This window comes from Schistocerca nitens, chromosome 4 (assembly GCF_023898315.1).
Source record: "Schistocerca nitens isolate TAMUIC-IGC-003100 chromosome 4, iqSchNite1.1, whole genome shotgun sequence".
NCBI classification, from domain to species: Eukaryota; Metazoa; Arthropoda; class Insecta; order Orthoptera; family Acrididae; genus Schistocerca; species Schistocerca nitens.
The window spans coordinates 544174101-544188132 of record NC_064617.1 but is presented as its reverse complement, the minus strand read 5'-3'; the positions used below and the strand labels follow the sequence as shown (position 1 = coordinate 544188132).

Sequence of the window (14032 nt, the reverse complement as noted above, 5' to 3'; positions counted from 1 at the left end):
AAAGTTTGGATTTTGGCACTTTCCTTTATGCTGAAAGACGTCACTGCAATGCAGCTCATATTGGTGCTTGGGATATCCCAGAATGGATCAGCCTTCTAACCACAGATTCAGTTTACACATAGTTCCTTGCGTAGTTTCATTTCTGATGTATTTGCACCTGGAGATGCATCTATAGTGGTGCGGTGATTGGATTTGTAAGGATGGATAGATGGATGGATGGATGGAGGCAAGTGCTCTGCCTCTCCAAAATTTTACCACTCCCTCCAAATCCTAGAGCTCTGTTCTCCCTTTCTTGCCTTATATGTCCTCTATGTTTCCCCACCTGTCTTCTATACCAGTTAACCAAATTTACCGATCTCCTTCAATACTTAGAACACATATGTCTCTTCTACATCTCCTGTAAACTTGATTCCCAACACCCTACAGTCTTCCCCATCCTTGAGAACTCTGGCTACTGCCACTCCCCTATCAACAAGCACCACCTCCATGCGCCTCCTTTAGTAATGGAATTTCAATCAACTTCCCCTCACAGACATTGACCTCATCTCTAAGATCTAATCCTCCTTCCAGTCATAACCTAATTGATCCATTCCATTGCCAACAAACGCTCCAATCCAACTTTATCTCACCCACTTGGCACCACACTCTTGTCCTAACACTTGTGCCCAAACTATCAGCTCATTTCCACAAAACCATACCTTATCATTCTCCATCTGATATCCTCCCCAATTCCTCCCACATCCCAGTCACCTGGGGCCAATATCACATCATCCTTATCAAAAATTTGAATGTACGTCACTTCATCATCATCTTTTCATAATTATAATAGTCTATATTTTAATTGAATAAATTGGTGTATTTTAATACGAAAAGATCTTAAAAATCAATGGGTCAAGAGTGGCAACATGGCCACTGCCAGCCCACCTCCCCACAGGCGAGTGCTGAAGCTTCAGAAGCTTCAGTCTGGCAGCTCACTCAGAAGATGGGCGAAATGTATACACCCGAAATATCTGAAGTGAAATTGGGTTTCTGTCATTAGGTGCAACATCAAAACATGAACATGCACAACAGACTTTGACCCATATGTATTAGTGCATGTAATCATCAGATAGGTAAACAGTGACTACAGCATTTCGGTAAATTGGAGTATAATGCAAGGCAGTCATGGCTGTTCTGCAATAGCTGGCAGGTGGTGCTACTTGCAGTTGTCCAATACTGGACTCAGCAATATCTCATATCAAGTTTATTAGTGTTCTCACAGCCATGTTATCAGTGCATGAAATTTATTTGCAGTAGCAAATATGGACTACCAGCCGCTATATAATGGAATTATGACAATGAATATTTTTGTTGAACCAGGACTCAAACTCGGGTTTCCCGCTTAGTGTGGTCAGCTGCATTTCCATTAGGCTATCTGGGCACAGTTCATGGCTAGACACATGTCTGATGACATATGGAAGTTTGGGTCTGGCTGTGAGTCATGTTTGGATAGCCTAATGGTAAGGCGACCACTTGCAATAAGTGGGAAATCTGGGTTCGAGTTGTGGTCTGGCACAAATTTTTACTGTCATCATTCTATTATACAGCTGATGGTTGTCCATATCCACAACTTCATATACATTTCATGTATTTTGTAATGTCAGTAGTTGCTGCATTGCCTGTTCCTTTGCATATGCACACATGTATGAAGGTATATTGCATCATAATTTGGAATAACGCAGGCATTACAATATCATAGCCTGTCAGTGCTCTTGAGCAAATTGTCTCATGCTTTAGCAGGGAAATTTTGTGTAGAAGTGACTGCATTGTATTTTCAGTTTTGATATCTAATTGTTTGTTAAAATTAGCTGTTATATAAGGTGTTTTTCATCCTCTCAGTCCTCATCTGTTTGGAAGAGAGTTTTTTTCTAAAAGCATCTTACACTAAAAATCCATTTTACAGACCTGGGTCATAAACCTCACGTGTACCTGCTGGTCATGTCAGTTTGTCACTTGTCTCTGCTAGTGAGAATAACTGTACAGTTCTCTCCCTCAGGTACAATAATATTGTGAAGGTGTGATTGCAATGTCTTTGCCTGGTGAGAATCATTCTTCTGTATTTTGTGAGCCTTTTCCACACAGACATGTCACTATGCTTGCATACATCCTTATACTGGGCCAAGTAGAAATGATTTAAATTTGCAAAAGCAGTAACACTTGATCACTCAGGGATTGTCTCATATAGAAGTATCTTAAACAGGAAATAATAATTCCATATTTTGAACATTTATCTTTTACTGTAATCTAACTTTCAATTAAGATTACTGGTACTATACTGGACTAGTCATCATTTATACCATGTAATTTGTTCTACACTCTACATAACTTACAGGACACTCAACATACAAGTTTCTTCTGTATCATTATTTTTGTAATTTTTCATTAATTTGTGGAAGCTAATTATTCTTTGTGGTTGATAGGTTTGGGACAAAATTATGCAATTTGGTACTTAGTGATTGTTGTCATTTTGTCTTACACTTTGAAGAAATATTTAAAACTGTATCTGTACTGTGATCTTGTGTATTATACATCTAATACACAACTGTCACTTGGAATGGCCTTTGTAAGATGTGAGCACATCTTTGAAATTTATGGGCTAATCTAATACAGAATAATTATGATTATTGTAAGCTCCATATTTTTTAGATATTTATGTGTATTTTCCATGTTAATTATAGTTTTCCCTGTGCCCTGTTGTTGTAGGTGACATCGAAGCCTGACTTGTACCCTCTGGTGATCAGCTATGGTGATGCTCCCAAAGGCAGTGTGGGCAACAGCTACCTCATGGTCCAGTATTTTCGCAACTATATAGTGCGACCTGTAGGTAAGAACAGTCTCACAAATCAAGCTTGACTGCCTTTGTAAATTCCTTCTGATGATCAGATTGTTAGTGAGAAAGCACATACTCAGACTGGGCAATAATAGGGAAGAATATTAGTGTGAATTTTTTAAAAGTACAATTGTGGCATTTGTTTTAAGTGATCGAGGTAAATCCCAGTAAATGTAAATGAGCATTGGTTTTCAACCCTTTTTTATTTGGTTTATTTTAAGGAACTGTATTGCACTCATGTTTGGGAGGACTACAATTCAAATTCTTGCCTTAGAGTTGGTTTTTAGGCTTCTGCATTGTGATTCTGAGTGATACTTGCTGCTCCATTAGCATTCTTTTGCACTTTTCTCAACTCATCACACTAGTGCAGTTTTTTCAATCTTGTAATGCAGTCTTCTATATATGTGGCTGGTACCTTCAACTTACCTCCAAAAAGCAGAGCTTTCTGTCCTGTTAACTCTGACATTGGACTGTTGATGAGTGTGAACATGTTCTCCAATGTACCATTTCACTTGGCATATATTATAGGACTTGGCAAAGAAAAGTTAATTTACTGCCATGGTCCTATGGTCAGCAATGCCTATATAAGACAACAAGTGTCTGGCGCAGTTGTTAGATTGGTTGCTGCTACTACAATCCCAGATTATCAAGATTTAAGTGAGTTTGAACGTGGTGTTATAGTCAGCACATGAGTGATGGGACACAGCATCTCCGAGGTGGCGATGAAGTGACCATTTCATGAGTGTAACATGAATATCAGGAATCCGGAAAACATCAAATCTCTGACTTCACTGTGGCCAGAAAAAGATCCTGCAAGAATGTAACCAATGACATCTGAAGAAAATAATTAAACATGACAGAAGTACAACCCTTCTGCAAATTGTTGCAGATTTCAGCGCTGGGCCATCAACATGTGTCAGCCAGTCAACAGTTCAATGATACATCATCGATACGGACGTTTGGAGCCGAAGGCCCACTCATGTACCCTTCATGACTGCATGACAATGCTTTATGCCTCACCTAGTCCTGTCAACAGTGACATTGGACTGTTGACAAGTGGAAACATGTTGCCTGGTCAGACAAGTCTCATTTCAAATTTTATGTGAGGTGTATGGGTATGGAGACAACCTCATGAATTCATGGGCCCTGTGTGGCAGCAGGGGAATGTTCAAGCTGGTGGAGATGCTGTAATGGTGTTGGGCATATACAGTTGTAGTGCTATGGGACCCTTGACATGCCTAGACATGACTCTGTCAGGTGACACATACTTAAGCATCCTGTCTGATCACCTGCATCCATTAATGTCCATTATGCATTCCAACAGATTTGGACAATTCCAGCAGGACAATGCAACACTCCACTCATCCAGATTTGCTACAGAGTGGCTCCAGGAACACACTTCTGAGTTAAACACTTCTGATGGCCACCAAACTACCCACACATGAACATTATTGAGCATATCTGGGATGTCTTGCAATGTGCTGTTCAGAAAAGATCTCCACCCCCTCATACTCTTACGGACTTATGGACAACCCTGCAGGATTTGTAGTGTCAATTCCCTCCAGCATTACTTCAGACATTAGTCGAGTCCATGCCACGTTACATTTTGGCACTTCTGTCAGCTCATGGGGGCCCTACAGGATATTAGTCTGATGTACCAGTTTCTTAGGCTCTTCAGTGTATGACGTATGTCTTAATGACTTAGCTTTTAATGCAAAAAATATAAAAGGGAAAACTGTCAAAAGGTAAAAAAATAGTATTGTTACAATTCTGAGGAGATGCATTTGACCTGAGAATGCAAAATATGTGTTCGAAAGGAAAAAAAACTAAAAGATTCAGCCAAAAAGTGATGACAATAAAATTGTATGCAATAAAATTTCTTGTGAAATGACATAAGTATCAGGTTTCTAGATTGAATGTTCCCATTTTAAAATGGGAAAAAATTATTTTTTGATAAATATCACAGTTTTTCTAAGCATCAGTGAAGTACAAGTAAATGTCAACAAGATAAGTTGTAATTTTGCATTCCCATATTCTGTGCAATTGCCAACTTCAAGGGAGATCCCCCAAAATAAAGTATAAAAAACATTTCCCCTTATGCCTTGTGACCACCCTAGAACAGCACACTATCCAAGCCATTCACCAACATGTTTCAAATGTAAGTTGTAGAACCTAAGGTCCCTTAAGCTCAGTGTTTTGCTTTGAAAATGCTTAATCTTTCTCATTTGTATACCAGACAAAAGATTCCCTATTTTTAAAGAACTCCTGATTTGTTTTTATCTGTATCCATTGTACCTACTGCAACTATTTGTAATGTGATCTTATTTATTATCCATGTATTGGAAATATTAATATGTTTTTCATTTTTTTTAATTTAATGATTAGCAATTGTATCATACTAAATAGGCTCTATAATTATTCCAGGAGAAAAATTTTAAGTCTTTGTAGAACAAACTCTATGACAAATATTAATATTTAAATCTATCATTTATGTTACCATCTCAGCTGCACATGTACAATAAAAATAAATGTACAGCTGAGACAGTGAAATAAAAGATATGTTTAAATTTCAACACAATTGCAGAATATCTCATTGCAAATCTTTTGGCAATAGTGAAATGTTGATATGTTCATTGGAGTTTATTTAAATACAGGATTAGCATTAAAATAGTGTGTGTGTTATAACAATATACTGTGTCTAATTTCTCTGGAAAATAGTACCACAAACAATTTTGTGGATTAATAAATAAACAAAAGTACTGACATTTTCTGTCTTTGCAGCCACCCATTAACACATCCCAATCATTCATTAATTCATTCATTGCCCATTGTGTCCCATAGATCCCAAAGAGGGAGAACTTTCAGTAATATGGAATGAGTTAGCAGTAAAAGGAGTGCATTCTTATCCTTATTACAAACCTTGGTGGCGTTAGTACATCCACGATCTATAGGTATCTAATAGGGGGTTTCAGAGTCTTTGTCTCAAACATCTAGGGATGATAGATAATATCATGGGGAACAATTTTTGTTATGGAGAAAATGTTCACTGATGCTTCCTGCTGTCATTAGGCATCCTTTAATATTTGCCAGCCCTGGGATAGTGAGATTTCAGCAAACTAGCAGGTTCTGCTTCAAGGTGTGCTGCATACTACCTACTCCATAAATTGATACAGTGATTTTAAATAAGAAAACTGTAATAATTAATGTCTCTAGATGGAGAAAGATATTTAGAAGTAGTCAGGAACTTTAATTTTGCTGGGCCTGCCCCTTTCATACGAAGCAAATAACTGGATTATAGGTGACACATGAGACATATGCATAGTGTCTATGCCCTGCCAACTCTCAGGGACATACCCAATACAGAAGGATTCCTAGCAATGCTGGGAAATGTTGACGAACATTTTGTTTCTAAAAAAGGTTGTTCCCCATAATGTGTTGTATCCGTAGATGTTAGCTGCAAGAACTTTAAACACCATGTATTTTACAGTCATCAAACAGAAAATGTAATTCCAGATTTTTAATGTGCTTTGTTGCAAACATATTCTCAAAGGAAAAAATTGTAACCATCCTTCCCACATTAGCTACATGAATCATAATATTTTATTTTGGTTGATGTCTACATTTTTACATGTAAACAAGTAGTAAGATTTTGAATGTAGCTGTGCTTTAGCAACTGAGGGGTGCAAGAGCTACAATGGATTAGAAATAGCAGCAAATTAGTTGCAAGATGCAGGTTTATTAAACCTTGACCACAGTTTTGACAGTTTTCGTCTACTTCAGAAGATATTATACAGAAAATCACATTGTATGTAGCGAATGTGGGAGTCGTTGACTCTGTCTAGAACATGCCATCCTCACTGTGTCTGCCAGAAAGTTCTAGAAATTCACAATTTACAAAATGGCAATAATATTATAGTTGAAGCATCAGTTGTATCAAAAGAACACATTTTTTAGAATCCATTGTTTTAATGCTTCAAAAGGGCATTATTTATTATTTAATTTATTTTAAATTTCTCTTAAAAAGTTCTAAAATTTGCCACTTTCTGTCTTTCACTAGTGCTTGAAATGAAGTATATTTAAACAAAACTTACTATTCTTTCACATGTAGAAAACAAAATGTTTTGATTGAGAAATGTGAAAATCACATCCATTAATGTTTGTTTATGTAGAAATGTTGTAAATTTTCACAGCTGTTGACATTATATTTTTTGTTAATTTCATTGAAGGAACATGTTTTCACTGAAGTTAATTACATTTTCCCAAACATGTAATAGCTATCTAAATCTGGGACAACAGCTTAAATCTTAATTCTAATTGTCTTAAATAAAATTTTTAAAATTTTGCACATTTCTTTATTGCTCATAATGAATGTAGTAGACTGCATAACATAATGGTATACTGTTAAACAAATAATTAATCCAAGTTTAAGTTTTTAATTGCCATTTATTACCCACATGTTTTGCCTGACAATATCCCACAAGAAATGCTTCTATTGATGACAACATGCTCAGTGCAGAATGAAATTATTGCTGTTATGTGACCAACTGTATCACATCATACATATATAAATTTGTCAAACAATGAAAACTCCATGTACAAATATCAACACTTTAGAAAAAGATAGATTGCTACTTTCTCTAAAGATGACATGTTAAGTTGCAGACAGGCTCAACTGAAAGACACTTACTCACAAGCTTAAGCAAAAGTATCTTTTAGATCTGCCTATCTGCAACTTAACATGCCATCTTTACAGTAAGTAGGAATCTATCTTTTCTTATATAAGATTTGTATTTTAAAGTATACTAGAGTCCTAGAATCGACTGCTTCATTAATGGAATTTTGTCTATCCCCTGATACATTGAAGGTCAGTGTAGAAAACATAATCAATTTTATTGCATTTCAAATAACATCACTGATATTTCAGTATTTATTGAATGAATAAGTAATGTTCAGTAGATGCCCACTGCAAATGGTAACCTTTAAGGATATTGAAAAAGTTAAAGTAACTGAGAGAAGGAGTGGACAGAAACTAATTTATGGATTTGTGGATCATATTCTGTAGATTCAGTCATGAAGAAAAACCATCAGATGTGTCAAATGAATCAAGTTATTGTTAAAAGGAGAGAAGTATGTGATAAAAACTGAATTAATACAATCTCTTGATAAAAATTCATTACACTACTAACTACTGCCTCTGCTTTCCAGTACTAAATTTAAAACTGAATAATTAGCAGAAAGTATGTTTGCAGGAAAATAAGACACTTTTATTCATCTTTATTTATTTAATTTTTATTTAACTGGATACGGATGTCAATGACAGACTGTAGTAGAATGTCATAAATGATTTACGCACACACAGACATACACACACACCCCTTCCTCTTTCCTTACTGATCTGTAAAATTTATTTATTTATTTATTTATTTTATCCATCTTTCAGCATTAACATGCAATCGATGTCGTCAGAAGAGTTACAGCTATTTGTACATTATGTTTTACATACCAAAATATTACATAGTAAAAATATAGCATTTTAAGTATTATAGCTATTTGTACATTATGTTTCATATAACAAAAATATTACATGGAAAAAAAGACAGTGTTGTACCCTATTAGCTTATAGCTAGCTGCCTCTACATCCATAACTATACATAACAGTAAGCCTAAGTTTATCAATAAATTAGATCATCTTTACAACTATTCTGAAATTCTTCTACACTGTAGAAAGTATTTTTCTTCATCCACACTTTGGTTTTAGTTTTGAAAATATCCATTGAAACCAATTGAGCCTGTACGGGTAAAGTGTTGAATAATTTTATGCCTATGTATTCATAGCTAGATTGGGTTTTCTTAAGCCTGGTTGTGGGTATATCAATCATATTTGTTTGTCGAGTATTGTGTTGATGAACTGATTTCCTTATAGTGTAGTGGTTTAAGTTTTCTTTTATGTTTAATAGGCAACAATATATGTAAAGAGATGGAACTGTGAGAATTTTTAAGTCTCTTAGATTAGATGTTTGTTATTTTTACTGTCAGTTTTAGTGTATTTTTAATTTGAATCTTCATAATGCAAGAATTATAAAGTTTCAAAATTAAAACTAAATTGAAACTTCTTACTTCTTGCTTTTATGAATTACAAAGTTTCAAAAATTGAAAATACACCAAAACTGACAATAACAATGACAAATGTATAATGTAAGAGCCTGTTTCATTTTACAGGCCTTACTGAACAGTAAGGAAAGAGAAAGGTGTGTTTTCTCATTTATATTAGGTGCTGATTGTATTAAAGTAACAAATTAAAGTTTACCTGACCACAATGATATTTAACAAAGAATGAGATTTAATTGCATTTCTAATCGTAAAGAAACGTTTATAATGAGCATTATTGTCAGACAGGTGACATGAGTCTTCAATTCTTAAATTTAGATAATCAGATAATTTGTATAAAGGCAGGCTAATATGAAAATCCTTAATTTAATTTTTTCAATATGTAGGAGTTTCTAATTCCCTGTTTGTGAAAGGTATTTTCTGAAGACCTACCCAACACAATAAAAAAATCTTCATTTGAATGCTGGACAGAGAAGATATTGTGCATGAAAATTATATTTTGTTTCAAACAATGGTTGTGTGAAACAGAAACTGAATTAGTTATTAATAAGAAAACTAACAATTTATAAGAACACTAGGGTGACAAAAGCGATGTGACAGTGATATGCACATGAGCAAATGGTAGCATCACATACACAAGTTATAAAAGGGCAGTGCATTGGTGGAGCTATCATTCGTACTCCGGTGATTCATGTGCAAAGGTTTCTGACATGATTATGGGTGCACCATGGGAATTAATGGGTTTGAATGTGGAATGGTAGTTGAAACTAGACATATGGGATATTTCATTTTGGAAATCATTAGTGAATTCAATATTCCAAGATCCACAGCATCAAGAGTGTGCCAAGAATACAAACTTTCAGGCATTGCCCCTCACCACAGACTTTGCAGTCACTGATGACATTCACTTAACAACTGAGAGCAGCAGCATTTGTATAGAGTTGTCAGTGCTAACATACAAGCAACACTACATGAAATAACCACAGAAATCAATGTGGGATGTACAATGAGTGGCTCTGTCAGAATAGTGTTAATAGGCTATGGCAGGAGATGACCGAGCTGAGTGATTTGCTAACAGCATGACATCATCTGCAATACCTCTCCTGGGCTCAAGACCGTATCAGTTAGACCCTAGATGATTGGAAAACTGTGGCCTGGTCAGACAAGCCCTGATTTCAGTTAGTAAGAGGTGATGGTAAGGTTCGAGTGTGGTGCAGACCCCATGAAGACATGAACACAAGTTGACAACAAGTCCCTGTGCAAACTGGTAGTACCAAGTGAGGTGGCACAGTGGTTAGCACACTGGACTTGCATTTGGGAGGACAATGGTTCAAACACTCGTCTAGCCATCCTCCTTTAGATTTTCTGTTATTTCCCTGAATTACTTCAAGCAAATATCACAATGGCTCTTTTGAAAGGACATGGCCAACTTCCTTCCCCATCCTTCCCCAAGCCAATGGGACTGATGATATCACTGTGTGATCTCCTCCCCCAAATCAGCCAACCAAGCAACAAAGATGGTAATGGCTCCATTATGGTGTGGGCTGTGTTTACATGGAAAATTGACTGGAAATGGTTATGTTGAGCAACTTGGTGACCATTTGCAGCCATTCATGGACTTCATGTTCCCAAAAATGTGGAATTTTTATGTACGAGAGTGTCTCATGACATCGGGCCACACTTGTTCACGATCTGTTTGAAGAACATTCTGGACAGTTGGAGGGAATGATTTGGCCACCCAGATTGCCTGAAATCAATCCCAATGACAATTTGTGCATAAAATCCTGCATTTTGAACACTTTCACAGTCATGGACAGCTATAGAGGCAGCATGGCCCAATATTGGTGCAGGGGGTTCCAACAACTTGTTGAGTCCATTCCACACTGAGTTGCTACACTACATTTGGCAAAAGGAGGCCCCACACAATCTCAAGAGGTATCTCAGGCCTTTTGTCAGCTCAGTGTAAATTTACTTAGGAATGATTGGAAGGATTTCAAGGTGTTTCAAGAGACCGTTGCAAGGTGAGTTTGTTCAAAGTATCCAATATTTTTACTGCTCTCATTGGCTAATAAATACCTTACTTACTTTACCTGCATTGCAATAGAAGATAATTCCATATTCATAATAAATCCTTTGTCAAAGTACAAACACACACACACACACACACACACACACACACACACACACACACACACACACACACACATTGATTGAAACATTTAGTACATTACACGCCTGCTTTCACTGGTGGCCCTGGCACTAGTGGGATAGGGTAAACGAGCAACCAGACTAGAGCAAAAAGTGCTGAATTGGCCAGGCCTTGCACCTGGGTCGCCCCAGGGATATGGTCCCTGTGACAGGGGTTTGAAAGTAGAGTGGCTTGGTGATGAAACATGAAGTTGTGTATGAGTGAGTGACTGTATATCACTTTAGGAGGAGTGGAAAGGATCTTTGCTAGGATTTCCCTTATTTCTGGGCTTAATGATAGGTAAGTGAAGTACTGGTGAAGGATATGGTTTAGTTGTTCCATTCTGGAGTGATACTGGGTGGCAAAGGGGGCTTTCCTCTGCAACCAATCCTTGAGGGTGGTGGAAGGATTTTAGATGTGTGAGGATATAGCATGGTCGATCTGTTTGAGGACCAGATTTGGGGTGTACTGCCTGTGAAGGGCCTCATGAGACATTCAGGAGTCTCGACAAGGCAGTTATCATCATTGCAAATATGCTATCAATTGCTGGACAGACTTTAAAATCAAAACAATGGAATATATGCATCCCAAAGAAATTTAACAGGTGGTGTTCCTTTTGATGTATTACCATTAATGTCTATTTCTGCTGTGAACAGAGTATTTTGTTTGTTTCAAATTTTATAATTTCAGTTCAACTGTAATCCACAGTACAACACAAAAACCATTTTCATATATACATTGCTTTGTTGCCCAAGGATCAAAGTGGTGTTCGCTAATCTAGTGCAAAGACCATCATTTTGCTTCCTCAGACATAAGCAAGAAATTCATAATTCCTACAAAGTAACAAGAAAATTAACATTTTTTGCCACTATTTCTATAAATTATATGATTATTTTGTTCCAAGCATTGGAGATTTCTGTCATCTGCCAAACAAATCGCTATGTTCAAAATGAAAATGACAGTATCATTATGAATGCAATGAACTGCCTTTCCATTCTAGCAGTCTCATTGTTAATGGGACAATAAACCCTACCTAACATGTCTACCTTTTTTAAATAAATAATAGCAAAATATTAAACTAGCAGTAGAGATAAACAGCAACTATTTAATATAGTTATATAGCTATTTTCACATTGTCTCATTTTCTGTTAATTTTGCAGTTTAAAATACAGCCTACAAGTCATGTATCATATTATTGGTAGTTCATTTTTTATACAGTGTACAGATATGGCTTTTACCATCTGTCTCTATTTTGTTAATGAATATCTTGATTCAAGCATCAACCCAGAAGATTTTCCTTCATAATAGGACCTATGGCATGTGATCGCTGAATAAATGAATGAATGAATCTACATCATATTCTCTGTGTTGGATGGACTTCACTCTGTCTGACATAAGTTGCACTCATCCCAAGTGTTGCAGATCTAACAATATTTTGCACTGTCCTTTTCTGTTGAGCTTGTTACTTCCTTTAGTTTTGAAAAATTAATTAATTAATAAAAAAGAAACAGTAATAATAAAGAACTCTATCCAGTTATACTATTGTATTATCAATAATACTGATTTCACTGAGTTGCATATCATTTACCTGTTGCAGGTTCTCTGTCAGCAGCAAGCACTGCAGATTCCTTAAGTTCCAGTTTCCTGTGCAGTGCTACAAATGAGGTAAATCAAGAAACAGACAGGATAGAGTTTTTACTACATTTATGATTCTTTATCATCATCACTGTTATCATAGTTGTCAGCTGACTGAAATTCAAAGACACGTAAAAGCCTTCTTTAGACTTTTCCATACATTAGTCTTCAGCTACACACATCCTTATTGCCCCTGTATGTTTTTGAATTTAGCTATGCATCTTCGATAAGGCCATCATTTAGACCTTTTCTTACCTCTCAGGATACAGCAAAGAACTTCCTAGATCAACAAATCATCCATTCTCTGGTCTACATGTCCAGTCACTTCCATTCCATTTTCACAATTCTCATAAATGTGACTTCTACATCAGTCTGTTCCCTGACTTATTTACTTGTGTTCTGATCCTTTCTAGTATTTCTGAACGAGAATCTCTCCATTGATTGTTGAGTAATTTGAGTTTTTTTAATGTTTTTTGGATTAAAAGTCCATTTATCATTACTGAAAGATAAAAGCTGGTAGTTCTTACTGATTGTGAGCTTCCCTTTTCAAACCAGTTAGTTTTCCGTATTTAGATGGTAAAAATTACTGATTGTTACTTTAAAGAATACTGCTATTCACCACACAGAGGAGGTGTTGAATGGCAGACAGGCACAATGAAAAAATATTGCTAGGTATTATGTAGCTATCAGGACTAAGTCCTTCATCAGACACAGGCAACAAAACTCACACACATTCGTAACTCACACATACAAATGGCTGTTGTGTCCATTACAGATTTCCATTATTTCATTTCAAATGTTTGATTACATTTTTTTTGTCTTTTTATAAATGCTTTTCAGGCCTATTTTCAGACTTACTCTATGATCTTTTTTTGCTTGCTGCTGATCTGATATCTGCCTGCATTACAGGAAAACAGTACAGTGTCATCAATGAAACAAAGATGTTCCAAATGTGCTCCATTAACACATATTCTAAATCTGTTTATCCACTTTAAGTCTCTGCAAATTTCCTCTAACACTGCTGCTAATAGTTTTCATAATATGTACAATTCTTGACTGAATTTTCTTTCATTTGTAACTTTTTCACTATCCCAGGTAAGTCTAACAAAACTCTAACATTACCATAACATATTTTTTTCAGTATGCTACAATATATTGAATGAATGACTTGTTTCTCAATAGCTTTTACTACAGAGCAGATATCAGAATATCTTCAGACATGAAGAGACTTG

General features: G+C 36.0%; 1 protein-coding gene across 1 annotated transcript in view; it reads left to right on the top strand.

Moving 5' to 3' along the window:
- LOC126252425 (uncharacterized) overlaps positions 1–12875 on the top strand; it is a 127959-nt gene extending 115084 nt beyond the window's left edge. Inside the window, exons 4-5 of the mRNA XM_049953316.1 lie at positions 2743–2863; positions 12763–12875. Coding sequence (XP_049809273.1) covers positions 2743–2863; positions 12763–12875 — 234 coding nt within the window. The remainder of the gene's footprint in view (positions 1–2742; positions 2864–12762) is intronic.
- Positions 12876–14032: the final 1157 nt, after the last annotated feature.